Below are 26,306 nucleotides of genomic sequence, written 5' to 3'. Positions count from 1 at the left end.
CTTCTTCATCATTTCATGTTCTAGTACGAAGCATCGTGACGTGACTCAGATGGTCGCTTGGTCATGTACTACGTGTACTACATGTACTGTACTCTAGTTGTAGTTCCCTTTGAATGTCCCGATCAGTAGCCATGGTCACGCTTGCTGCATATGACTGTTGCACGTAACGTTGTTCGATGTTCTTTCGTCCAGTAAACTAACAGTAACACAGTCTGGAAATACTGAGTACAGTGTGATACAATCATGTACATGTACATTGTACAAGTTACTGTCAGTATGAACGTCTTTATGTTACACAGTACTTATGTTATGTACCGGTACATACTGAGTACCCAGTCACTGATACAGACTTCTTCACGTGGAGGTGGGCTGTGCCAGTGCATGCTAGTACTAGTAGTACTGCATAGTCCGACGCACACCTCCGAGTTCTAGCCTGAGCTGAGGACAGACATTGACGTCATTGTGATCAGTGAGGTACTTTACTACTACTACTAGTACTAGTAGTAGTACTACCATGACTACTGAGACTGAGCATCTCACGCTCAGTGACCATGTGACCAGTTGGCAGCACTGCCAATGCCACTTTGCCAGTACGGCAGTAGCTAGCTACATACAGTCATGTAACCATGGTAGCGATACACCCACAAAGGCCACATCACCACCACTGACCACGGGCACATGCATGCAGACTCAGATAAAAAAGAGGTCGGACCGAACCTATCCTGCGGCACGTGACAGAATGATGATATCGTCGCGTGATATCTTCCCGCGCCAATAATAATAGCAATAACCATGATAACCATGATAACTCACTGCACTGACTCGACTGTCGCGTCGACAAGGATAGAGTAGATTAGTCATCAGGTACATGTATACATGCTGGCTACGACGGCGCCAGTGATACTGGCACACGAATAACTGGCCGCCCTGCCCTTCGATCGAAGCTTCCGCGCGTGCAAATGGCAGGCGAGCGCGAGGTGAGAGAAGGCGTGCTTTAGTCTAGAGTGGAAGTATCGGCTGTTATCCGATACGCTACTCAGCTTTCATTGACACGAACAGACTCAGCCGAAGACCTGCAAACTGCTACTTCTTCATCACACTCCCGGCGACGGATCGAAGCGCAAGTCTTGGCTTGCACGTGCGGCATACTACTACTAGTAGCAGTGACTTTTTGTGTGTAGATTTACACGGTGACCTGTTGTGTTGGCTTGCTGCCGAAGTGAAAGGAAAACGAATCGGAGATGCAACTACCCTGATCCTGTGGTGGGAGCCTGTCACTGTGATCATAATCACGTGCACTCATGGTGAACAGGTGTTGAGACCTGCACAATGTCAATGGCCAATACATGCACAGACTCTCAGTATCGCGCCGATGCATTGGGAAAGCAAACTCCACCACGGATACTCATGATCATATCATGCTGTACGAAAACAACAATTACTAGTACATGCTAGAACTACTGGTACTAGTAGTACTGGTACTAGTCGTAGAATGGTCCCATTCTCGCATTCCATGATGAATGATCGATAGACCATGTGCGAGACTCCAGTTCGGAGTGCAAGTGCAGAGCCTCTCCGGTAGCTATAGTATAGGCTATAGCTCCTGAGTGTAGAGTGTTTCTTGAGACCTGAAGTGAGTACTGAGTAGCACTACCGGCACGAAAGACGTTTCTCATTTCGTTGATCGAATGAACACACTGATTGTGGGAACATAGTAAAGCAGTCATCATTGACGACTGCTTCACTATGTGTGTTATTGTTCCCTTCACTATGTTCCGATCCCTTCACTATGTTCCCTTCACTATGTTCCCACAATCAGAAACAACAGTTACTGCTACATGTTCATGAAAATTAAATTATTTTCATGAACATGTAGAAGTAACAGTTGTTTCCGTGATAGTGAATGCCACCACCAATGCGGTCGCAGACACAGCTTCATAACTAAACCTCTACTAACACGGTTTGCAACCTCTGATTCAAGCCAGCGTGTGCATGGTGTAAGTGGGTGAAGAAGACCCGTACCCATATTCGCCGATCTTATCTGGGTCCTGACTGGGGCCGGTTTCGCTCAAAGTGTCCCCAGCCTGGCCAGGTCAGGTCAGGTCAGGATATGGGTGTGATGAAAGCGCATAGGCACGCTATTACATGACAGGAGGCAAGGACGGAGAGAAGTGCACCGCCCGCCATTTCTAACACCATGAACACAGACTTGAAATACTTGTCTTCGCTCCACTGACCCACTGAGAGTAAGAACAGGGTGACTCAGAGTCACAGGGTGGTGTGGCTGAATGGTACCCAAAGTGATTCCGACCGGCTCAGCGAGAGAGAGCGATAGACTTCATTCTTCAATGCAGCATTGAATTCCCACGGCTGTCATTCTGCGCGTGGCTTCATCAGTTGCCTATGCGCCACATGAGCATTCATCGCTCCGCGGGCGATCGAGCGTCACGGGAGACCAGGCTGAGAACACTTTGCCTTGAAGTAACTGGTATACTATAGTAGTTTGTTGTGAAGGCCTGCAGTAGTGCGCAACGCTGTTTTCTGGCCTTACAATAATAACTCTCTGTGTCCCTTCATTGGACCTCTAGTCGAGCCTCACGACTCAGTGCTTTCTTTCATCACTACTGTCACGTACTAACATTTCACGTCAGTACTAAGTACATGACTGTATAAGACTATAAGTAATGTATTTGCATTGTTGCATCTTCAACTTGTTCAAGTGCAGTTTTTATAAGCCAAGTGAAGATATGCTGCATATATATCAAGAACAATGACACATTGCGGCCATTTTAAATTATTGTGTCGCCTCCTCCTTTTGATGCGTATTTGCGAACTCAGCTGCTGACTACTGTATGCACCGTGCATCATGACTCACATGCACGGCAAAGAACGAACCCTGGCTAGGGACACTAGTCACTAGCAGTAGCACTAGTACCTAGCATGGGTAAAGAGTAGTGTAGTAGGACTGGACATTTCGCTCTTCAGATTTCACTCCAACTATAAAAACAACAAGTACATGTACTAGTACATGATTGTATTCAGGAATCAAACACCAGTGCACCGGTGACTTTTCTCAAAATAACGGATTGCTATTCGGCGTGTGGTAAATCTTCCGTACGGTGGGCCCCTAACTACCGTATCATCTCTAATATAAGCACAGTCTCCAATAATAGCACGTCTCCAATAATAGAACACCTTGGGGCGGCATTCAAAAAATAAAGTGCTCAGTCTCCATTATAAGCACACTGTGTAATTTCATTATCTGTACCGGCGAAAAAAAACCCTGAAATGTGTGTGTCTGATATGAATTTGGCATGGCAACATGCCTCTGAAATGAGGTTGAAATAATAATGGAACAGTCTCCAATAAAGGAACGTCTCCATAATAGCACGGGGCGGAGGTACATTGAAAAAATAAAGGACCGTGCTTATATTAGAGATAATACGGTGTGTATTACTAGTATTATTAAAAGTAAGTTACTTTACTTCCTAAGCTTTGTGACTGACACCCCTTGTTGTTTTCTTGGCCTGGGCCTCCAGTTACCGGCTTTTCCGACCACACGGATTTGTCCATCGGGCGTCCGGCCAGGCTTTGCAATGCATGCTGCTATATATGGCGTGTGCAGTAACTGTTGAGCACGTGCAGCAGCTCTTTCTCTTGTGCCAGGCCGGCTGATGACTCTTGAGAGGACCGTTGGACCGTTCGTTTTGCTCTCCAAGTACCTGTAGGCTGTACTCCGCTGTAGCCTAGGGAAGTGACCTGAATCGAATCAGGTTAAATTTGGATGTGTAGGCAGATGTTGCTTAGGTCTTGAAAACGTTGGCCGGCCCTGACGTCGTGATGGGGTTGCTTTTCCACAACATGAAATGGTTAGGTTTCAACAGAGCCGTATATGAATCTGTTCACTCTATTCATCCCCGGCCCCAACCATTTGTCTACTCTAGACTAAAGCTCAGGATTTATTGATTGATTTTATTAGAATTTGCAAGGCCAAACGAAGGATGTTTTAGACCTTACAAATAATTGGAAACAACATGGCAGCGAATGAGGAAAGGAGAGGGTTAGATGAAGTCACAAGACCACTGAACTGCAACTACTACTAGTAACTACATGACTGTATTACATGTACTTACAAGTGAGCATGCACAAAATAAGCAGGTATGGTAGCAAATGAATTGATCTGCCTGCACATGTACATGTACACTGTACAGTCTGGTACTTCGTATGTAAATGTAGGAAGACGTAGTCAAGTGGTGTGCTTCACTGTCGACATGTCCGAAGAGTGCTCAATGCCCATGTAGGGTTGCCTGATGATCGTAGAAATACGTGAAACTCGGAGTTGTGACAAAGCTTCCAAACTCTCTCTTGTGTAAATGTAGGAAGAGATTATAATTTATTGTACTGGAACAATATTCTATTTTACTTCTCATGGTATCTCTATTTTTTCACATCTACATGTACATGTACATGACGTTATCTTGCTCGTAAAGGAGGCCGTTACCCCGAAAAAAAAAGAGATTACATGTACATGTACATGTATGCTCAGTCAACGGAGCTTCGAGGGAGCTCATTTACTCTTTGTAGTAGTGCAATATACAAAACATGTAGTTTCAGCAGCAATTCTCTGGTACCAGGGACAGGGTGCAGCACTTCTGCATTGCCATTTAGAAATGTGTACAGTCATGTACTTCAAAATGGAAATATCATGCTCATGTGCTACATGCTACATGTACATACCAATGCCCATGGTATGGGTTGTGTAACTACTTGTGACGTTGTGTTCTTCTTCTCACATTCTGCGGATTGTGATCTTTTCATACGTGTACAACTGGTCTACAATCATGTTACTGTATGATTGTACTGTGGTCATATCAGCGATCATTCTCAAGAACATGGCACATGTAATGAGTATGCCTACACAATGGCATTGTAGTGATGAGCATGCTGATCGCTTGTGAATGACAACAATGCATGGCCGACTGAACGGCGAACCACCGCCCCATATTGGCATAATAAGCGACCACAGTACTTAGTTCGACAGTCTGCAGCCCAGAACCATCAAAGGCAAGACAGTTTAGTACTTTCCAACTGGACGACAGCATGATTGATTTTTTTGATTTGTCCACATTTGGATTCACGGGCGGGTCCTCTTACTCTAAGTAAGTTATTGACTTATTGTGCCTCCAGGCACTCAACGGCTGCGGAATCCGTGATAAAATGCACCGTCTGTACTATTACTATTTTGTCAAGTTTCAAGAATGCCGCGTTCAGTGATCATGGCCATGAGCGGCCTGCTGTAGCTGAGTCAGAGAGTCGCCGAGAGACGACTCCTGCTCCAGCAGTAGGCATGGGCGGGTAATGCTACAAGTAGTTATTTGCTGCGATAATGCTAAAGCCAATGCTCATAATATGAGGATATAATGCCACTTATAATGCTCACACTACTCCATAATGCCAGTTTGAAAGTTGGAAAAGTCGATTAAAGAAGGCTGTCAAGTCTCCGGACACGAGTTTCGGAACTGGACCTAGCCAGCTTCATGCATGACACCGTTGTCGACCGGCAATTATGCTTGTAATGCCAATTTTGCGTGCGAAATGGTGCTATAATGCCAGAATTATGCCACCTGGAAAAAGGGACTATAATGCCAGCCATAATGCTAGCATTACCCGCCCATGCCTATCCTGCAGGCGAGACACGAGGCTAGCCGTGATCCTTGACGAGGTGTACTGACTACTGCACAGCCATTGAACAGGGGTTTGCCATACCCAGTCCCACATTCCGGCAAGGCAGAGAGAGTAGGCAGCGAACAGTTGTCCCAGGTGGAGCTTGACCCGTGATGGCCGGGATGAGCCGATCGCTGATTGCGTGTTCCAGCGGTTCAAGAAGGGACGGCGGGACGGAGGAGGTCCGGCAGAGGAAGGATCACTTGTTTTGCAGGCCCTGCGTGAATGCGGAGTAGGCGGCTTGTGGTTGCGATGCAGCGATGGTCGTGAGCTGCGCAACTTCCTCACACCAGGTGACGACCTTGGATTGGACGAATTGTTCCACAAACTCGTCCGTGCCCAAAGCCTGCGTGGTGCACCAAGGTTAGGTGGCGGCACCCATCACATGTGACCTGTACACCGGTCTCTTCGAAGGTCTCGACAGCAGCTGCGTACGACTCGTACTTGGAGGGCTTGACCAGGAGGAGTGACTTCTGTGGGTTGCAGTGGTAGCCATACAGTGCACTAGTGGTAGGCATACCCGGGACTTCATATTCATGAAAAACAGAAATGCCAGTCCGCGTGTACATGTACGTGTACCACGGACCTGGTGCACTGTATATGTACAAGCGTGAAGTACATTGCATTTTTGTGTGTCTGTTGGGCCTTCTACACTGTACCTGGTTTTGTGGCTTGAGATGTTACTAGCCTGTTACATGGGATGTGTTCTACTACTGGGTACTAGTAGATAAGAAACCATTGGCATTGGCATTGGCATTGCCACATGTCGCTAACTGAGAAATGGTTCATGTATGCACGTTATACTGGTACAGCTAAACGACCCCTTATCAGGCATTGGTCGTGAGACTTACCGCCTCGCCCTTGCTCTGGATCTGCCACCCTGGTACAATCAGGCATGGTGGTTAGCCCTTTCCCAAAGATGCTCGCCGCTTTTTTCGCAACTTTTCGTTGTTTCGTTGTTAGGAAGAAATCGCAACTTTCGCAACTTTCTTCTTTTTCGCGAACTATTTCGCAACTTTTCCGCAACCTTGGCCCAATGGCATGGGGTATAAAGGTCAAGTCACGGACTACATGTCGGAAAAACGCATTTTCGCTCATTTCTCGCCTGCCTTCACGGCTTCAGACTTTTTTTAAAGGGGAAGTATACCCTAAAATCAAATTTTCACCAGTTGTAGTCTTCGGGGTGCTGAGTCGAATGGTCTTGGTCCGAGGAAGCTGCGACGCTCCCTTCCTACTTGAATCCCAATCGAACTCGCGCACTTCCACCGAAACTGGGTGACTGCGCCCTACTAGATGGGGATTTGTATGCAAAATGTCACTAAAAGCGCCATTTCGTTCTTATAAAAGCACTGATGACCGCGATTGGCCCATATGTTGTAGTCTTTTGGACGCTGAGTCGACTGGTTTTGGTCCGAAAAGGCTGCGATGCAGCGTTCCTCCTTTATTCCCAATCGAACATGGCTGAACAAGCGGTCACGTGCTCCTGGGTGCCCAAATCACCTGGTCACTGCGCCAGCAGGCGACAACTTTCACACCAAGGTTCAACTCGAGTTCAACTCGAGTGACAGGACTGCACCCAAAAAAGGTCAAACAGGCTAGTAAGTTGTACCCTGCAGGCACGGTGACCAGCTGACTGGTGTACGCAGGAGCACGTGACCGCTTGTTCAACCATGTTCGATTGGGAATAAAGGAGGAACGCTGCATCGCAGCCTTTTCGGACCAAAACCAGTCGACTCAGCGTCCAAAAGACTACAACATATGGGCCAATCGCGGTCATCCGTGCTTTTATAAGAACGAAATGGCGCTTTTAGTGACATTTTGCATACAAATCCCCATCTAGTAGGGCGCAGTCACCCAGTTTCGGTGGAAGTGCGCGAGTTCGATTGGGATTCAAGTAGGAAGGGAGCGTCTCAGCTTCCTCGGACCAAGACCATTCGACTCAGCACCCCGAAGACTACAACTGGTGAAAATTTGATTTTAGGGTATACTTCCCCTTTAACAGAATGCACCTCCAACTGATAGACCATAACAAAGAGAGGAGAAGAAGAAGACAAAAGAAAATAATGATCGAGACAACACAGGAGAAAGACGGACAATGTACTAGTAGGGGCTCTCAGGGAGCCTGTGCCGGTGAGGCGGGACTAGTAACGCCGACCTAGGGTCTCGGCGTTAGCGCTATCCAGCGCACCATGGACGGGATTACGAAACACATGTAAATAGATAAGTGAGGGAGAGGGAGTTGATTGTGGATATATGGGGTGTTACAGCGAGTCTGTAGCCCAATACCAGCGGATTTGTCGTGGGTGCTGATGCACCTTGCCCTTGAACGACTGGAGGGACGTCAGGCATGGCGGAGACTGCAGCACAGTTGGGGGCAAGTTGTTCCACTCATCAATGATGCTGTAGGGGAAGCACCATCGCACGTAATCGGGAGAGGAAGCCGGGAGGACGTTCTGTAGCTGAGACTCGTTGCGCACCGAGTGGTCGGACCGAGTTCGAGGACATGTTCGTGGAGGAAGCTGTGGGGGGACCAGCGACGTTAGTTGCGGTGGCCCTGCCAGACACATCAGTTTATACGTATAGCTGAGGGCGGCGACCAATCTCCTTACTGCCAAACTCTGGAGGAGGACATCAGGGCCAAGAATGTGGAGGGCGCGTCTCTGCACTCGATCGAGAAGGAGCAGATGCCTTGAAGCTGCTCCCATCCATACCAATGGCGCATACTCCGCATACTCCACTAATTTCAGAGAAACAGTAGATTAACGGAAGTTACGATAATGTGCATTCCCTTTCCCATGCATTGGAATGATGTAGGATACACAGCAGGAAGGGGTGTACGAGTTCGCTGTCGCTGCACTTCTGCATGCTACATGTATTTCTGCTCCTGTTTTTGATGGTTTTTGCACAGGAACTCTCCAATTATTTTACGTTGCGATATTAGCAAGTTTTGAGCTTTTCCTGAAAATATGGATGCGATTTCAGCAACTAGCACCTGTTTTGGCACGGTTGCGAAAGCATAAGTTGCGAAAAATTATGGCATCTTTGGGAAAGGGCTACTACTGAGCTCTGGTGTCACCTGCATACATGTACATGTACATGTACATGTAAGTGGCTGCAGGTTCACGAGAAACAGATCTCTAACTTCTTCACACCGGAATGTTGTGGCTACTGGCTATGTAAACCGCCGCATTCATACACTTTTCAAGGTCAGTGTGAAGTAAAGAAAGCGAAGGGTGTCGACTACTAACTTTTGGCTAGGTGCCAACAAACAGAGACAGACATACAGACGGACGGATGGATGGACAGACAGACAGACAGAGAGTGAGGGAGAGAGAGAGAGAAAGGATGATATCATCGCCTCGAGCAAAGTAACCTCTGCCTGGATGCTCCATGCTCCAAAGAAGGTTTATTTCATTTGCACGTCTTATCGTTGTGTCATCAAACGTGTTCGGGGAGTCCAGCTGCCTGCCCGGAACAATGGGCAGAATGCCATCGCGTTTGCCTCTATTTATTATTATGGCGTGGTGCACCGCCGGCGCCGGGTGTCCAATAATTGATCATTACCACTTCTTTAACAACCACAAGTAGTTCTCAAGACGGAATAAAGTTCTCACCTGTTTAATTGACACGAACGCTGCGCACGATTTGTGAGCAATAAGTCGATGAAAGAATGAAAAGTAAACGTCAGGGTCTAAAAGTACAATGTCATGTACGTAATGTACATAATATTGACATTATTATTGTACATGTGCAAGTACATGTACATGTACATGTAGGTGGTCGCTCAATGCTCCATCAATCATGACATGAGTATGATACAACTACTTACAAGGGCCGGCACGTTCTTCGGGCTCTCCGCCTTCTCCGTGAAAAATATTTAAAAAAAAGTTCTTTGTTTCGCGGCTCTCCGCCTTCTCCGCAAACAAAAGAAAACTAGAGGAAAACAAACAAACACAAGAGGCAAGAATGACAAGAAAAGCAGAACAAAATTAATATTAGAAAATATGAGAACATGATTATAAATGAGTATTGGTTGCTCAATGCTCAGTGGCAGTGCTCGGTGCTAGCCTACAGTCTGTTCAAGTATTGACTGTTGAGTGTTGAAGTAACAAGTTTGCTTTGTCTTTAGTTGTTGCGTCAGGCCAGTGATTATCATGTTCTGTGATTGCCCGCCGTATAAGGGGTCGTCCATAATCATCGAACTTTTTTCACAAAACGAAATAATTTCGTTATGGGGTGGGAGGGGGTTGACCAATTTCGTTTCAGAAAACTTCGATACATGTACATGGCCACAGGAGCAGTGGCACACTTGCGACTTTTGTTGTATATGCATGTATACGTCAACAATTTTTTACGTTCTGAGGGGGAGGAGGGAGGGGTTGGGTCTAAACTAAAACAATTCGTTTGGTGAACAACGTTCGATATTTACGGACGGCCCCTAAGAGGCTTATTCAAAGAAATAAAGAAAAAAGTGTTGAAGCACAAGACCATCACGTGTGGACGTGTAGATTAGATGACTGGAGTGTGGCCATTCACAATAATTATTATTATGCCATGGCCGATACCAAATCTTCACTGCCAGGCATTAGCCATCACTAGGTATTAGACATTGACTTCCGTGATTGCCGGCCCAGCCTAAGATTAGTAAGAACTAGTTCCGACCCTTCACATTCAAGCACCATGCGTCGTACCATCATGACATGAGTGTAGACAGTCTGTAGAGCCAGTGAAAATTTGGGGTCCCCGGAAATACGTTTTTCAGAACACGGAAAACTTTTTTCCCCGGAAACTACATTAATTTTATGAAGCGGAGACAGCCATGTACTTTGTAGCATTCAATGAGCGTTCTAGTATAGTAATAATGTACTACTACTAGTATAGTTCCAAAACAACAAATGAGTTACATGACGTAATCACTGTCTAATTAGGCTGTTCTCACTGTAACCGTGACATAGTAATGTGGTATGTCGACTACTGTAGAGAGTTGTACCCCAACACACTACCATCATAAGTACCTTCTTGGAAAATGCTAGGTACGTGTAGGTAGGTACCTGACCCCCCACCCCACCCCCCTAAACTCATCCTAGTCCTTTTCTTGCTCACATCGAAGCACCTCAGTGACCACACCTTAGGTAAGAGCTAGTACATGTAGTTTCTGAGCACAATACCAACATTCCTTTCTACCTAGAAACAAAACAACTGACAGAAGGTACTACTTGGCACACATATGAAAATAATATTATCTTGTTGGGAGGAAAAAACAACTATGATTGAATCCAACAAATAGAAGTGTAAGTAAGTTGTCTACGCTCAGTAATGAAGAAAATTGTGATGAAGAAATCACTGGATACAAACAGAGGCATTGAGAATCATTCAGTGGTGCAGCCGTTCCAGCCACTACAGCTACATGCAGGTTAAAGCAGAGATCAGTCAGTATCGGGTGAAACCGCAATAGAATAGCTTACAGACTAAGACAACAAACAAAAACACTGAGATCCTCATAAACACTGCGTTACGATCAGCCAGACCGTGAGTAAGTTACGGGAACTAGATAGAGAATAATAGCTTCTTTCGACGGCCTACATGTACACGACCTAGTGTTTCAACTTGAAAACCTAAATATCAAGGGCAAAATGGGAGCGCTACGGATACAGCAAGAGTGGGAGAGATGAGCAAATTTTCTATAGTCCAGAGTGAAGATTGCAATGCGTGACCGGATTCATGGGACTGTAAAGGACCTATTGGCACAGTACCAGCTAAGTCCTCAGAGGCAACCTGGCAATTATGAAAGAGAGAGATGAACTCGAGCAAACTGTACAGAACTCCTGTCGTATGTACAATGGCCGCCTAGAGAGAAAGACTGTTCTCAAAGAATGATACAACATCGGCCAGAACAGTTGTCGCCACTTCTTTCACCGCCATGCCGAAGACGGTAGTGTTTTTTATCCGCCCACACCAGTCTCACAGCCTAAACACAAACAAACATCGCACGTATCCAAACCATGAGCACCGGGCGAAACACACTGAAGACAATAATACATGTACATGCAGGCGGTCCAAGCATTCAAGACCATTTCGCAGCATGCGCAATCCGAATTAAAACAAAACAAGATGATCTCTTTAGCACACACTTGGCATCAGCGTCACACGAACGTAGGTATCGGAGTTGACTGAAATGAGAACAGGATACACCGCAGCTTCAAGAGCAAATCCCTTTGCTTTATCAGGTTTAATCCAAAGTCCAAGCAATGGCACAAGATAGAAAAATGCATTTCACAAAACTGGCGCGGCATGTGCAAATAATCCCATGCTGAACAAGCAAATAGAGGGGACTTTACCTCATGAAAGACCTCGTCAACGTTAGAACGTTTTAACGCTGATGTTTCCAGGTACGGGCAGTTTAGCTCCTTGCCAAGGCTTGTCACTTCTTCGACCGTCACTTGGCGTTCATCGACAAGGTCGCTCTGCACAGAACCAGTCAAACAAACGAACACATCAAGTGTAAAAAGTGTAAACTTGCAATGAACAACTTAAGTACATGTACGCCGTATTCTCCAAAGTATAAGCCGCACTATACTAGAGTATAAGCCGCACCCAGCTTTTTTTGTCACGGAATACAGACATCTACCCTGTTTATCACCGTAAATTTGTACATCCTAGCATAAGCCACACTGACTGTTGTATGGGTGAACTACCATGCTGGTGTTTAAAGTAGTGCGGCTTTTACTCTTCATTGCCGGAGACTCAGCAAAAGAAGCTTTCTGTCATGAGTTTTTTTCTTTTGTGGCTTGTATTAGATTGTTGGCCTCACAGACTGAGCAGATGCACTGTTCAAGAAGTGCCGAGGAGGTCCACTTTGGTGGCGAGAAAGCCATTGGAGCTGGTGAGCTGCCTGGCGCTTGAGATTCAAGCCACAGCTCCACCAACCGCCTGATCTATTCGGTGAAATGGAACCGGTATGCAGCACATGTTCGTTGATGCCATCCGAAGTGCTGCATTCTCACCTGTATGTCTGTGTTCTACAACTACGTATGTAGTATCCATTGACTGGCTGCAGGTGATAGCCTTCATCTCTAGTCTACCGTCAATGTCTTTGTTTGTTTGTTTATTTACGGATTCTCCAGAGGTAAATGGATACCTATCATGGGAGTCTCACCAAACCAATACTATATAAATAATGAGAATAAATTTATGTATGGAGTGCAAAAAACTCAAAATCTGAGATTTTTGAAGTCAAAGGAGAGGAAGAACAATAGATTGAGAACCAGGGGTGCTAATAGAACACTGGAAAGGCACTAAAACAAAATAACTGCAGCAGCGGATTTAGACTATATTGTTCAACACGTGAAACTAGGTATGCCGGAAACTGAGAAGCGGTAAACTTCATAAAGCTTCCTTACCTGGCGATTAAATAGCGTGGGACTATCGAGTGAACGTATATCAGCAGGAAGTTTACTCCAAGCAACAGCGATAAGAAAAAGGAAGGATTTAGCAAAGTAATTGCCAGTTGGTGGAAGGACAAGAGACTTGGGGTGTCGGGTGTTGTATTATGATGTAATGCATTACGTAGCCGTGCAAGAGCATGCGCGAGATACGCATTTTTTATTTATTTTATTTTTTACTTGAAACCACGCACCCAATTCGTAAAAGAAGAAAGAAGCAGGAAATGACAAAACAACAGACTAACAAGACATTGACTGAATGGGGCTGCAAATGCAACGCAGCGGTGGTGATGGGGTGCTGCAGGCTCCGCCGACCAATGGTCTCGGCATCCGCGCCTACTTCACGCATCAGGAAACCGGGAGAAGAAGAGAAACAAAAACAGATTGAACGCATCTCGCAGCTGCCTACTTTCATGCAGCATCCTTTAGATGTTGGCGTCCTTATGATTTGTCACAATGGCCACGTGAGAATATAATCCTATCGTAAACAACTAACTTGTTTACCCCGAAACATGGTGTCAGAAGTGGGATTCGAACCCACGCCCACATACGTGGACCAGAACTTGAGTCAACAAGCCAAGGAACCGCTGGTGCAGCCCGATATTCCGCCAAGGGCATGGCACACCTTCGGCACGGACCTGTTCTGCCTCGGCGGGTCAGAATACCTCATTGCCGCCGACTACTACTCCAAGTACTTCATCACCCGGAAGCTGCCTGCCGGACAAGCAACCAGCAGGGCCATCATCCAGCACCTCAATGAGATTTTCGGTGAGCATGGCATCCCAGCCGTGCTGAAGTCGGACAACGGGCTGCAGTACAGCAGCCATCTGTTCACGGAGTTCGCTGCCGAATATGGATTCCGCCACAGTATGTCGTCGCCACATCACCCGCAGAGTAACGGGTTTATCGAATCGCAAGTCAAGATCGCTAAGAGAGCTCTCGAGAAGGCAAGGGAGAGCGGGACCGACCCGCACTTAGCACTGCTGTGCATTCACGCCACCCCAGTGTGCCAGGGCTTACCGTCGCCGGCCGAGATGCTGTTCGGTCGTCAGGTACAGGACAACCTGCCTCGAAAACACCAGCGCGACACTCGGGACGAGGCCATCCGACAGAAGCTCGAGGAACGGCAGGACCAGCAGAAAGTGCACCATGACCAGCGAGCGCAGTCTCTCCGCCCCCTAGCTCCTGGTCAGCACGTCGGCATCCGCAGCCCGACCACGCACCTGTGGGAACCTGGTATCGTACCCCAGTCTGCCAACGGGCCACGGTCATACATGGTGCAGCCTGACCATGGGAGAGAAGTGAGGCGCAACCGTACCCACCTCAGAGAGAGGCGGGTCCACTTCCCGCCGGATGCCAGTCCCGCAGGCCCTCAGCCGTCGACGCACAGCGACATTGGCGGGCCTCAGCCGCTGAGTGACGTGCCGTCGCCGTGGAGCGACATTAGCCAGTCTCAGCCGCCGTCACCGTGTGACGTCAGCCAGCCTGCTGAACCTGCCACCCAGCTGTATCGAACACGGTCTGGCCGCGCAGTCGCACCCAGGACAATCCTGGATGTGTAGGGCAAGAGAGGCCTTATGGACCTGTTCGCTTATGTCACATTAGCTGAGGTGCCATTGTTATATTGTACATAGAGCTATTGTTGGATACTATGTCTCTGTATTGTTAGCACGTCGTCGTGTGCCATTCATGATTGTTACAGTGTACATAGAGCTATTGTTGGATGTTATGTTCTATATTGTGAACACGCCGTCGTGTACGTACGGTATGTGATGTAGGTTGTTAAACTCCTTATGACGAAGGGGATGTTGTATTATGATGTAATGCATTACGTAGCCGTGCAAGAGCATGCGCGAGATACGCATCTCGCAGCTGCCTACTTTCATGCAGCATCCTTTAGATGTTGGCGTTCTTATGATTTGTCACAATGGCCAAGTGAGAATATAATCCTATCGTAAACAACTAACTTGTTTACCCCGAAACATCGGGAGGATGATGAAAAACGAAATTTGAAATCAAAGAGAACAGAAGGAAAGATGTAGACATGTCTAGACGAGCGTGCGGTGTGCGCTGCAATCCGTGGCCTGCTGCGCTACACTTTGTCATGTGTGTGTCTAGCCATGCATCTATAGTGCACTTGTAGCTCACCGCTGCAGTCTGGTCGCGGTGACCTTGCTTAGCTGCGCTGTATGTATCATGTCACCGGCAGGGCACGACTGGTCCGCGGTCTGATTGACCAACCGTGTCGCACGAATGGTTTGGCTCGGTTTAGCTTTACTGCTACATGATAGGTAGGATCCGCATTCATGTTGCAACAACAATGGGGCTAGTGATGCGTACCTTCCATTGTCTTTGCTGCCTTTCAGTTTCTTAGTTTGTCAGCTAACGCTGTAGCTGGACTTCTTTCTTATATTGCACGTCCGTCTTTCATTAGTTCAGTTGATCTTTAGTTCAGTGTAGTTCAGTCTGGTTCTATGTCTCTCCCAACTCACATAATATAACTTGTTCCCTAATCCGAAGTGTTGCGTTAGTGCTGGGTGGTCGAACGTGGGTTCCACAACTGGTGCCGAAACCCAGGACGTGTGTGTTGCATTGACGAGTGCGAACCCTGCCACGCCAGCGAGATGTCGCTAAAGTTTGACAACTTTCTCCAGCCGCTCCGTGGGAACGGAGACGATTTCGGGCGACTTTGGGACAAGTTTCCGGTGCTCGCTAACATCCAAGGTTGGGACACCGACAACAAGGAGATGAAGAATTTCCCGTTGTTCCTGACAGATGATGCGTTCCTTGAATTTTCGCTGATGCCGACAAGCGATCAGAAAGACAAAGTCTGCGCAAAAAATGGAACAGTCGTTCACTCTGACGAAGGCACAGGCATACGCCAAATTCACCTCACGGACGATGCGTGTGGACGAGTCTCCCGACGCCTACGTTGCCGATTTGCAGCGGCTGAGTGCTATGGCGGGCTTTGAAGGCTGCGACCTCGGACTACTTGACTCGAGTACGTGGCGATGTTGTTGTGGCGGCTGCCACCACGGAGGAGCAGGCGTGTTTCAACTGTGGCAGAGTTGGCCACATGGTGCGGCAGTGCCCGCAAGCGAAGAAATCTGGTTGGAAGAGTAGTGCAGGCTACTGATGTGAGTATTAAGTCGGTGCATCGCTAGTCCGTGCGTGTCCTTCCTCCAACAACCAAGGCTTTTGAAGAGCATGGTGACAAGGCAGCATGTTGCAGTGCTGATTTTAAGGCACTTTCCTTGAGAGTGTGGATCTGGAAGCTCCGTTATCAGATTTCCGTGGCAACGGAGGTAACGATTCTCACCCACCCTCAACGTTCACTAGAAATAGTATAAGGACTCTAATTTTAGAAATTTTAGGAGCTCAAATTTTTTCGGTATAAGAGCCAAAAGGCCAGGCTAGGTGAACAGAAATTTCGGATTATGTCACAATTACGTGTGTTAGTGTTTGTTCGGTTATTGAAATTTTAGGTATGAAATAGATGCACCGAAAGTACCGAAAATAAAAGTACCGAACATTTGTGAAATCACAGTATCAAGAACTCAGATGGTGAGCCAAGGATCGCAAAACTTGTGCCCACATTTTTCCATGTTACAAAAATACAGCATCGATTTCTGTTTTAGAACGTTTTCTATATCTTTACTTATAAAGAAGAGGCACCTGTGACGTGTGTCTGTGTGTGTGTGTGTGTGTGTGTGTGTCACGCTCCTTATAAAGAAGAGGCACCTGTGACGTGTGTGTTTGTGTCACGCTGAAGCGCTGCGGAGCAGCGCTGCCCTGAGCACGCGAAGCGTGCGAACAGTACGAGTAGCAGTAGCAGCCGTGCGCAGAATTAAGAAGCACTGACTGACTGAGCACGCGAAGCGTGCGAATCATGTAGCCACCTAGCCTAGGCCATAGGTAGCACTAGCAGCCGCACAAGCGCTGCGGACCACGTGAACCGTTCTCTGCAAATAGAAACATCTGCAACAAAAGGATACAAAAGATCTGCACTGACTGCACTCTGCATCTGATCTGCAGTGAAGAGCGCATCGCACTTTTGTTCGTAAGTTTATGAATTTTTTGAGCCGCTTCATCCGATATCCGCCACCAGGTGATGGACAACCCTGACCAGCCTCCCGAAGGCGTAACAGACGTCCCTCCTTCTCCTTCCAACGATGAAGAACCTCCCTCACCAGGACTTCAGCGGTCTGGCCACCACCACGTGCTGAGCACGTGTGCTGTTCATGTACTTGCTTCACCCGCTTGCCACATTCGGCCAGGCAACGCTGGCCGGTGGTACAGTATCAAGAACTCAGATGGTGAGCCAAGGATCGCAAAACTTGTGCCCACATTTTTCCATGTTACAAAAATACAGCATCGATTTCTGTTTTAGAACGTTTTCTATATTTATATTTATAATAACGACAGATTTCTCCTCCTTAGATTTAGCACTTCGTTTAATTCGTTATACAGTCAGACCTCGCTTATCCGGTCCTCGTTTATCCGGATCCCTCGCCATCCGGAAGAAAATAGTTGGTTACAAATGTACAGCATATGCCATGCTTACATCCAGTATGTGTGTTCGATTATCCGGTTCCCTCGCCTATCCGGATATTTTTGTGGAAAACGGATGTGTGCGGTTAAGCGAGGTCTGACTGTACAACATGCTTTTAAAGTATACTGAAGTTTCCCTGAACCCAATTCTGCACAAACACAGGTCGGTTCTGAGAGAAGAAAGGCGTTCCTTTTACACAGATGAGAATGTAAGGTGAAGCATAACCTTGGGCCTGGAGTCAGTGTTTAAAGGCAGGTGGTCTCTAAAGGGAGGTTGGCCTCTAAAGGCAGGTGGTCTTTAAAGCCAGGTGGTCTCTAAAGGAGGGTGGTCTCTTATAACAGGTTTCACCATACCTTGTTAGCAGCAAGCACAACAGGCAGCTCCTCGTCACTGTCCTTGGCCAGTCTGATGCGCTCGTAGAAGTCTCTGATCGCGTGGAACGAGCCCCTGTGCGTCAGGGAGAAGACCAAGACGAAGCCTTCGCCATCGCGCATGTACTCATCGCGAACGGCACTGAACACCTCCTGGGAATACGGCATGAAAGCAAAAAGAGCAGCAAGCTTTTTAGATCGCTTTTAACTTTAACACTCCTGAGTGACCACAACATGCAACTCGAGCAATGCACTTTGTGAGTAAAGACCATGGTCAGTTTGTGGCATCTGGATCCAAATGCCAAGATTTTCCACAATGTCATTAGACCACAAATCCTCCCGATACACATACATGATGTGTGCATTCCCAATTTGCACTTTCATCTTGGTATTTTACCTCTGCTCTTTGAGGCATTGATCAGAGATGCAGAAGCCATTGACCACATGCTGGCAAGATTGATCAACACGGAATCATCCGGCAGAACATTAAAGAAAGTAGCCGAGAAACAGCAGCAGCTATGGGCACTGCTATCAGAGAAGGCACAGCAAGAACAGCAGCTATGTGTTGCACAGACCCAACTGCAATAGGCATTGCTGAGTGCAGCACAAGCGGTGCAAGTAGAACATGCGGCAGAAGCACAACATGGAGGGTCTGCTGCTCAGTACAGCAACACTGGGCAACACAACAGAAGCAATTGAATGAGTTCAGCGGCCGCATCGCTCATTTAGAGGAGCAGCTTGTGAGTGCTAAGGTCAAGAATGGTCCTTGCGCTTCATCCCTTGAACCAGTTTTGGTGAAGCACAGGATCGATCGGCAGGCCCATCAATCTGGTAAGTTTGTCGGAAACCACATCAACAAAGCACTACAACCGTCAGTAACTCAGGAAATTGTATCTGCTCCGGTCAATGTAGTCGCCCCTGTTGTCAATCCTGATGGTGCCTACTTTGCTCCGACACAGTCTCTGCATCAACTGATCCAAGCTGCCGCAGAGTATTCTCAGAGGTACTTGTCGCTTTTTGCTGCGCACGCCACCTGCAGAGCTATCTTCTCTTTGACTAGCACAGCAGACGACACTGCCACTTCCAGCTTGCGGGAGAAGATCAACTCCTTCATGGCGAATGTCCGGTCTGAGGTTTCAGCACGCCACAAACGCCCTGTAACTCCTAAGTTGCACCTTCTCGAGTGTCATCTTGTCCCCTGCATGGAGAGGTTTGGCATTGCTCTTGGTGCTCTTGGAGAGCAAGGTGGCGAGTCCATCCACCACAAGTTCAACATGTTGCGCCACATTCTGCGAAATACGAACAAGGATGTCGACCGCCTCAGGATTCTAGTGGCCCAGTACCTGACGATCAGCGCTGCCAGCTCACAACAAGCTCAGTGGCTGCAAAGCGCAAGAAGACAAGCTACATTGTAGCTATCAGCTGACTATGTGATGGCCACTACGTACAGCGCGAGTCAGCCGTTAAAAAAAATATTCTTTCCTTTGTATGTACGCACGGCGCATGCTGAACCCTCTTCTTACAGTATTATCCGGTAATTTAATTTTTAATTTTTACAGACAACAGGTACGCGGTTTACCCGTACAAAGTTTTTGTATTTCGGCCAATGACAGCCCTGAGTCGTACATCAGGGAGTCGTGCAAGCCCGGGTTTGTGTGACTCCATGGCAGATCTACTCACACGATCAGTACTGTACATGGATATGAACTGTTAAAAAAGAAGAAGACTTTGGCTCGATTTTGGTGCGGGATGGCCCGGGAATCTCTATTTTTTGGTCTAGCCTGAGTGCGCACTTATTTACGGACTTTTACGGTGAACAGACTTGAACATCGAGCAAGAAACGTTATAGAAAACGTTCGAATCTGATCATTGTCGCTCCATGTCTGTCGATGATTGTACTCACATTTTTCTTCTTTTCGCTATGAAATGAAGTTCATGGTATGCCGATCCAGCTTGGCCTATTGATTATGCTTTTGAAGCTAAAAAGTTGCATAATAATCAAAATTGTCTATTCACTCTATTTTATTTTACTTTGGTAGCTCAACAGAGTACTATTAAGAAGAAAACCGAATCGGAAAATGGGGACGTAACAGGTGGATAAAGTTGCAAACTCAGTTCATTCATCTTTTGCTTTTCTATCGAAACAGTTCCTGTGTGCAGACAACTGCTGCTTTTTGGTGATTGCAAAACAAGAGATTTCCCCTTTCTAGAATTCTGACCAAGGAACACTTCTGAGCTGGCGTCACAAAAAAAAGAAGAAAAAAGAACTTCTTGGAGAACCCGGGTATCGATCCCGGTACCTCTCACATGCTAAGCGAGCGCTCTACCATGTGAGCTAGTCCCCCGGCACATGAAAGCGTAGGCTAACTTACACGTCTACTAACTAGAGTGATGCTCAATGAGATTTTTTTATTTTTTTTATTTTTTATTGGGAACACAGCTCTACAAAGAGACATATGGAGACAAACACACAACAAGACACAGGGGATGTAGGGACGACGTGCCGATGTACAGGGAGCAACTCGACCGACCAGAGATCCAGTCGCTTCACTCAAGCTTGCCCTGGCACTATTTCTCAGCCCGGTGTTCGCCAGTTTAGGACTGCGCAACCCCCCGGCACAACCGCTATTGATCATATCAATACTGAACTGGTAAATTGAGGCCCCAAGTGATCGGGGTCAACTTATAGCCGGAAAAAAAGGTATCCACCCCTGAAGCGCAATCGTATATAGTAAAACCTGTGACTAACGACCACCCCCGGCCTTGGGACCAGAGAAAGCGGTCTTTAGTGGCAGGTGGTCCTTAGTTAGAGGTTTGCACCACACAACCATATATGAATGTGAGACCGTCCGTGCCTGGCGAAGTGGTCTGTAGTACCAGGCTGGTCGCTAGTCACGGTGGTCTTTAGTTACAGATTTTACTGTACATCCCTGGCAATAAACCAGCATCAACAGTACATGTATTGTATCACTTTACCTGACCGGCAGTATCCAGGATATCCAAATCCACTGCTTCATTATCAACGTCAGAAGTCACTTTGTACGCATCCTCTGTAGTGCAAACAAACGCACACAACAACCAAGACGGAGCCATGTGCAGGTGAGACCAGCCAGAGTATGAGGAGAAGAGCAGTACTACTATCCGGCGAGAGTCATGACGGCCACGGTGTAATGTTTTGTTGCCGGGTTTCTCCATGACTAGTACCCTGGAACAGGAGCCGGTGTACACTAGTGTTCCGCCTTGAAAGCCCGTTATTCCGGCAAGTCGTCTCAGTGGACTTCACAAAGATAGAACGGTTCCTATTCGCTTTTGAAATGAAACAAATTTCTAGGGGAAACGTGTCGGCGAACACACGTCCGGCCTCTCACACACACAAAGCACACCTGACATTACAATGTATTTTGGCTGCAAAGCGTGTGCTTGGGTGTGTGCTGCCTAGTCCTGTGACTCGCGATTTCAGGTGTCACTGTGGCCGAGATTTTTGCCGTCGCCACTCGAAGTTCTGTTCCCCGTGACTGAAACACTGTCGGTCCTTTCAGGACCTGCCATCATTTGTGGATGGGCATTATTGTATCGTATTGTGTGTGTATGTGTATGTGTGTGTGTGTGTGTGTATGTGTGTGTGTATGTGTGTATGTGTGTGTGTGTGTTTGTGTGCTCAGCACCACTTTCCAGGCTATTTGTTCAGGAGACAAGGAGCCGATAACAGCAAACAAAATGATGAATATAAAACTCTCTGCCACTTCAAAACATAATAGCCATTCAACTAACACAGGTCAACAGCACCATTGTACTGAAGTAATTGTTAGCTTACCGATTGTAGGATCGTAATCTGCTGAAAATTCATGACTCACAAACTGAATGGTTAGGGCTGGAAAGTGAGGGACAGTGAGAGGGAGATACGCACATGCACGGCAGTGACAACGGCGACAACAACAACAACGCCAACGACAACGACAACGACAACAACAACAGGGTGAAACTGCAGCAAGACACTTGTATAGTAACGAAGATGTCTTCTTCATTTCTGTTCAACTCTTCTGTGAAACCTTGAAAACAAATTGAAACTTTCTATTCCAGGATGGATAGCGTAAAAGGTTTCGCATAAGGTTGAAAAGCTACTTTGATTCGTGTGCCCAACGTTTCAGTACCGTACTAAATGTGCACCGGCAGCTGGCAATCAGCTGCATGTCCTTGGTGAACAGGTCAGATTCTGATGTCAACATATGAATGCTGCTCCCCATTAAATCCTGCCTGTATTCAGAAGAGCGTCTGCCTACTACACTGTTAAATAATGCAGCGGGTTGCACCTGTTGCTGTACACGACACTAATGATCCAGCTAGTAGTGAGGGTAGTATTCCAGCCACGCTACAGGCAATATTGTCTTAGGCCACGCGCCAGGCCGCCTACCGTATTTTTCCGGTTATAAGTCGACCTTTTACGACTGAAAATAGCAGGAGAAAAGGTGGGGGTCGACTTACAACCGGGATTCGACTTATATAGTTATAACCGGGAATTATCGGTATCTTCCAAAAATGACCTGCACTGAATACACGAGTGCACCATGTGTATGCATTTTTGCCAAGTTTATTTGCCTTTTTCAAGGATTGGGATGTTTCAGAATCCAATGAGGAGTGTTTATGTGATTTGTTCATGTGTTAGTAGAAGGGAGCGGTTAGCAGTGCTTCGTTGGGCAAACACTTTAAAAACATAATTAAGACCTCCGGATACGGGGGGTCGACCTATAACCGGGGTCGACTTATAACCGGTAAAATACGGTACCTGATTTGCCCACGCCGCCTTCGCCGAGAACCACCAGCTTGATCGGCGATTTCGCCTGCTTCCCCTTCTTGCTCATGGCACACGGTGACGTGGCCTCGACGATGTCGAGTTCCTAGAACCGTCACGAGATAGCTGAGAAGGGCGTGTGGTTGCTGAACAGTAGGAACGCTGGCTAGGAGCTGCTTGTGGCTGCTGCTGTTGCTGTTGTTGTGGTACACTGCATGGACACAGACAAGAGCCTGTAGAAGGCGCTGGCCTGCCCAACAGGAAGTGTTAGCGTGTTGATAAGTTGGATTTCACCGCGTATGATTGTAGAACGCGGAGATCGTCACCCGTGGTCCGCCTATAGCTGGCTGGTGTATACGTGTGAACTGAATGGGCTGTCGCGACAAGCCCACACACGACCACCGCAGCTGGTTGCTTCACCGGTGTAAACCTGGAGGGAACACGAGCCGACACACATGTATAGATTGGGATTAGAATTGGATTATTTAATGTTGAAGAACAAACAGGCAGTGTTGCCTTATGACGTGAGATCGACTACAGCCTGTACAGATTTTTTGAGGTTCGGTGCGCACTACTAGTATGCGCTTGTATAGCCATAATATTTCGGCGAGACGCCATCATGTGGACATGCGGTGAATTATACTATGTCAACCGCCAATACAGCGTGCCGACAAATATAGTGAAACATTCTATGAGAGATCTGACTGGCGACGTAGCAATACAATATAAAAAGTAAATTACAGTTCACATGACATTGTTCGCATCACCACCTGCTGTACAATTGTGTTGAGAATCACTATCCGCTTAGGAAGTTTTCGCTTTCGCCACGCCACCACCATGCCTGAGGTACCAAGGTGGCAGATGCAGGATTTAAAAAAAGGAATTTTAAGGAACGTTGACGTGTTATTCCAATGCACACTAGCATAGTACTCGCTTGCAACAATGACAGACCCATGCTGGTACGGCCAGTCTGGAATACACAAGTATTTGCCATTGGATATCACGTCCTCTTTCATACCTCAAAGTACAGCCACCCTGGCGTCTCCTCAACGACCCCCATCAGCATACACCATTGCGCAGTCGTCTGTACTGACATTGGAATCACAGTATCTTTGCGGTGTTTCCATGCTACTTCACGTTATCATCTAGATATCTAGATATTATCTATTCCATCCTACTCCATCAGAATTACAAGTTGGTACCAAAAAATAAATACTGGTCACCCCAGAAAAGAAAAGAAATGGCCCAAGTGTACTAAAATCTCACAGCACCAAAAATGAGTGCGTTCAACATTTACAGCCAAGCGCAATGAAATAATTATCAGTTCTGTGACGTGATGAAACCATACGATGCAATCGACAGTTTTGTTTGCATAGTGTTGCATCACTGGTTCTCGCGATGCACATCGCAGGCCGCATCGCGATGCACATTGCACTTTTCACAAGAGACAATTCACGCGTTCCAAAACACCACACTGCCCGATACCCATCGCATCGCCGAAGTTGTATTATGCATTGTGCATAGAAAATATCAAAATGCCATCCCGTCCCTCCTCACCCCGGATACGAACAAGTTACGTGGCCATGGTACAACAATCCTGGGCAAAGAAGTCTGAGCCACCAGTCTAAAGTAGTGTCGCGTTTCCATTTCCATTACAGCATGCACAGTACAACAACGAGGGGTGCAGTGCCACATGAGCCTTGGCGCTGCTTTCGGCACGTGGGTTGGATTTCTTTGGCCACGACTGTACAAATTTGTTGGCTAGTCTTTATCGTTATATTTCCGATATTCTGAACACCGACTATTTCCAAGCTGAGAGTGGTTTTGCACCTGATCAATCAACCTGGTAAAAAGCATAGTCTTGGCAGGCATGCACATTGACTTTTATAGCAATTGTCCACCGTCACTTTGCTTACCAGATACTAGGAGTATGCAGCTGCTTCTCACTTATCTCAGTAACACAGCCATTACGATCCCAGAAACACCAACCAACAGCCATCAGCGATACTGGAGAGAGACTAAGGTGTTGCCTATTGCGTACATCAATTTGTATCAATTTGTATGTTTAGTCAGGCGATTCCAGCGATACCACAATCCGTCCTCACAATCGGTATTTTCACCACATCGTACGCACTCAGCACTTGAATGCCACGACTTGTGGATGAGGTGAGATAGATAGTCAGTCATCGTTCGATACGAGAACAGAACAAAGTGGCTGTCTGTCTGTGACGACATAACAGCAGCAAAAATGGGGCTCAAGTCGGCCGTTCGCAAACTGGAATCCTGAACACCACGTTCCGCTAGTTTCTCTGTCTAAAACACATGTGCGTGAAGATCCATTCAATGTTCCACTAGCTTCATGTAATGGCAGCCTGTTGTAAAGCTAAACTGATACATGCTGAAATCGCTTGGAAAGCCTTTCCAGAGCAATTTGTCGCTCGCGCTTGGCTGCAGGAGCCTGCTTGCTAATGCTGTTAGTCGGCATTGGCAGCCATGGCCCTGGCCTGCGATCCTGCGTTCCATGCTGCCGTTGGCAGCACGAACACGGAGAACAACAAGCAAGTGAAATGCACCTGTCACAATATTACTCGGCGACGCTACCCGGGCCCAACACCCGTCTATTTTTCGCGTACGTGGAAATAATAGTCGGGCGGAAAACACACATGGGCTTTACACGAAGATTTAGAGCACATTGCGCTCCTGCTGCCTCCATCTGGTCTCACTGATATGGCTGCATAGGAAACAGCAACGCCAGCGCTTGGCTAAGCACTCACCTCGACCTCAGACACGGAGAGATAGAGATAGCGTTGATTCGGCTGAGCTGGCTGACTACTACTAATGTTGCACGAAGTACATCCACGAAACGGTCGATCACGTTTGAAAGGACGACTGACTGGCAATGAATACACAATTGTTACGAGCACAAAGAGTAACAAAATTGCAGCTGTAAGTACTAACACCGCCTGAGACTAGAAGCAGGAGGGAAGGAAATGAAAACTGACAACAAGACACCAACGCTAGCTCCGAGCTGATTCTACGACACAAGAAAGGCCGAATCCTAGATTTTGGCCTACAACTGACTCATGACTGTATATCTGTCACATATGCACATAAAGCTGTACAAACATGGCATTGTACTGTCACTGAGTGTGTCAAAAATCCACACAATGCATAATCACCACTACGCCATGCGGCCGCGCCAGATGATCAGGATGACTATACATGTGCACATGCATAATGCCTATGCATGTGTATGTGTGCTACTTGCGCGTGCGGCGTTGCGTTACTACTGAGTACTCGTACTGTCTGTGAACATGGTGAATACTTGTGCATCTTTTCGCCTGAAATCGACATGATCTGACTGTATACATGTAGATCTACGTAGATCTACATGTATCTGGATCATCGATGTCGGATGCTATGCGCGA

At 47.0% G+C, this 26,306-nt stretch overlaps 1 protein-coding gene across 2 annotated transcripts; it reads right to left on the bottom strand.

Moving 5' to 3' along the window:
* Nucleotides 1-10,857: 10,857 nt before the first annotated feature.
* On the bottom strand, nt 10,858-25,960 carry LOC135822681 (ras-like protein RAS2). 2 transcript variants are annotated; one of them, XM_065335498.1, is made up of 7 exons: nt 25,653-25,960; nt 22,873-23,308; nt 21,904-21,960; nt 21,066-21,139; nt 18,072-18,242; nt 12,063-12,188; nt 10,858-11,692 (listed from the first exon to the last, which is right to left on the bottom strand). In XM_065335498.1, the coding sequence occupies exons 2-7, from the start codon at nt 22,946-22,948 to the stop codon at nt 11,591-11,593; spliced, it is 606 nt and encodes a 201-aa protein (XP_065191570.1). In that variant the 5' UTR covers nt 22,949-23,308; nt 25,653-25,960; the 3' UTR covers nt 10,858-11,590. The 2 variants fall into 2 exon arrangements, with proteins under 2 accessions (XP_065191570.1, XP_065191571.1); XM_065335499.1 differs by lacking the exon at nt 25,653-25,960 and adding an exon at nt 24,795-25,295.
* Nucleotides 25,961-26,306: the final 346 nt, after the last annotated feature.

This window comes from Sycon ciliatum, chromosome 8, assembly GCF_964019385.1.
Source record: "Sycon ciliatum chromosome 8, ocSycCili1.1, whole genome shotgun sequence".
Taxonomy (NCBI): Eukaryota; Metazoa; Porifera; class Calcarea; order Leucosolenida; family Sycettidae; genus Sycon; species Sycon ciliatum.
This window is presented reverse-complemented; position numbering and strand designations above follow the sequence as displayed.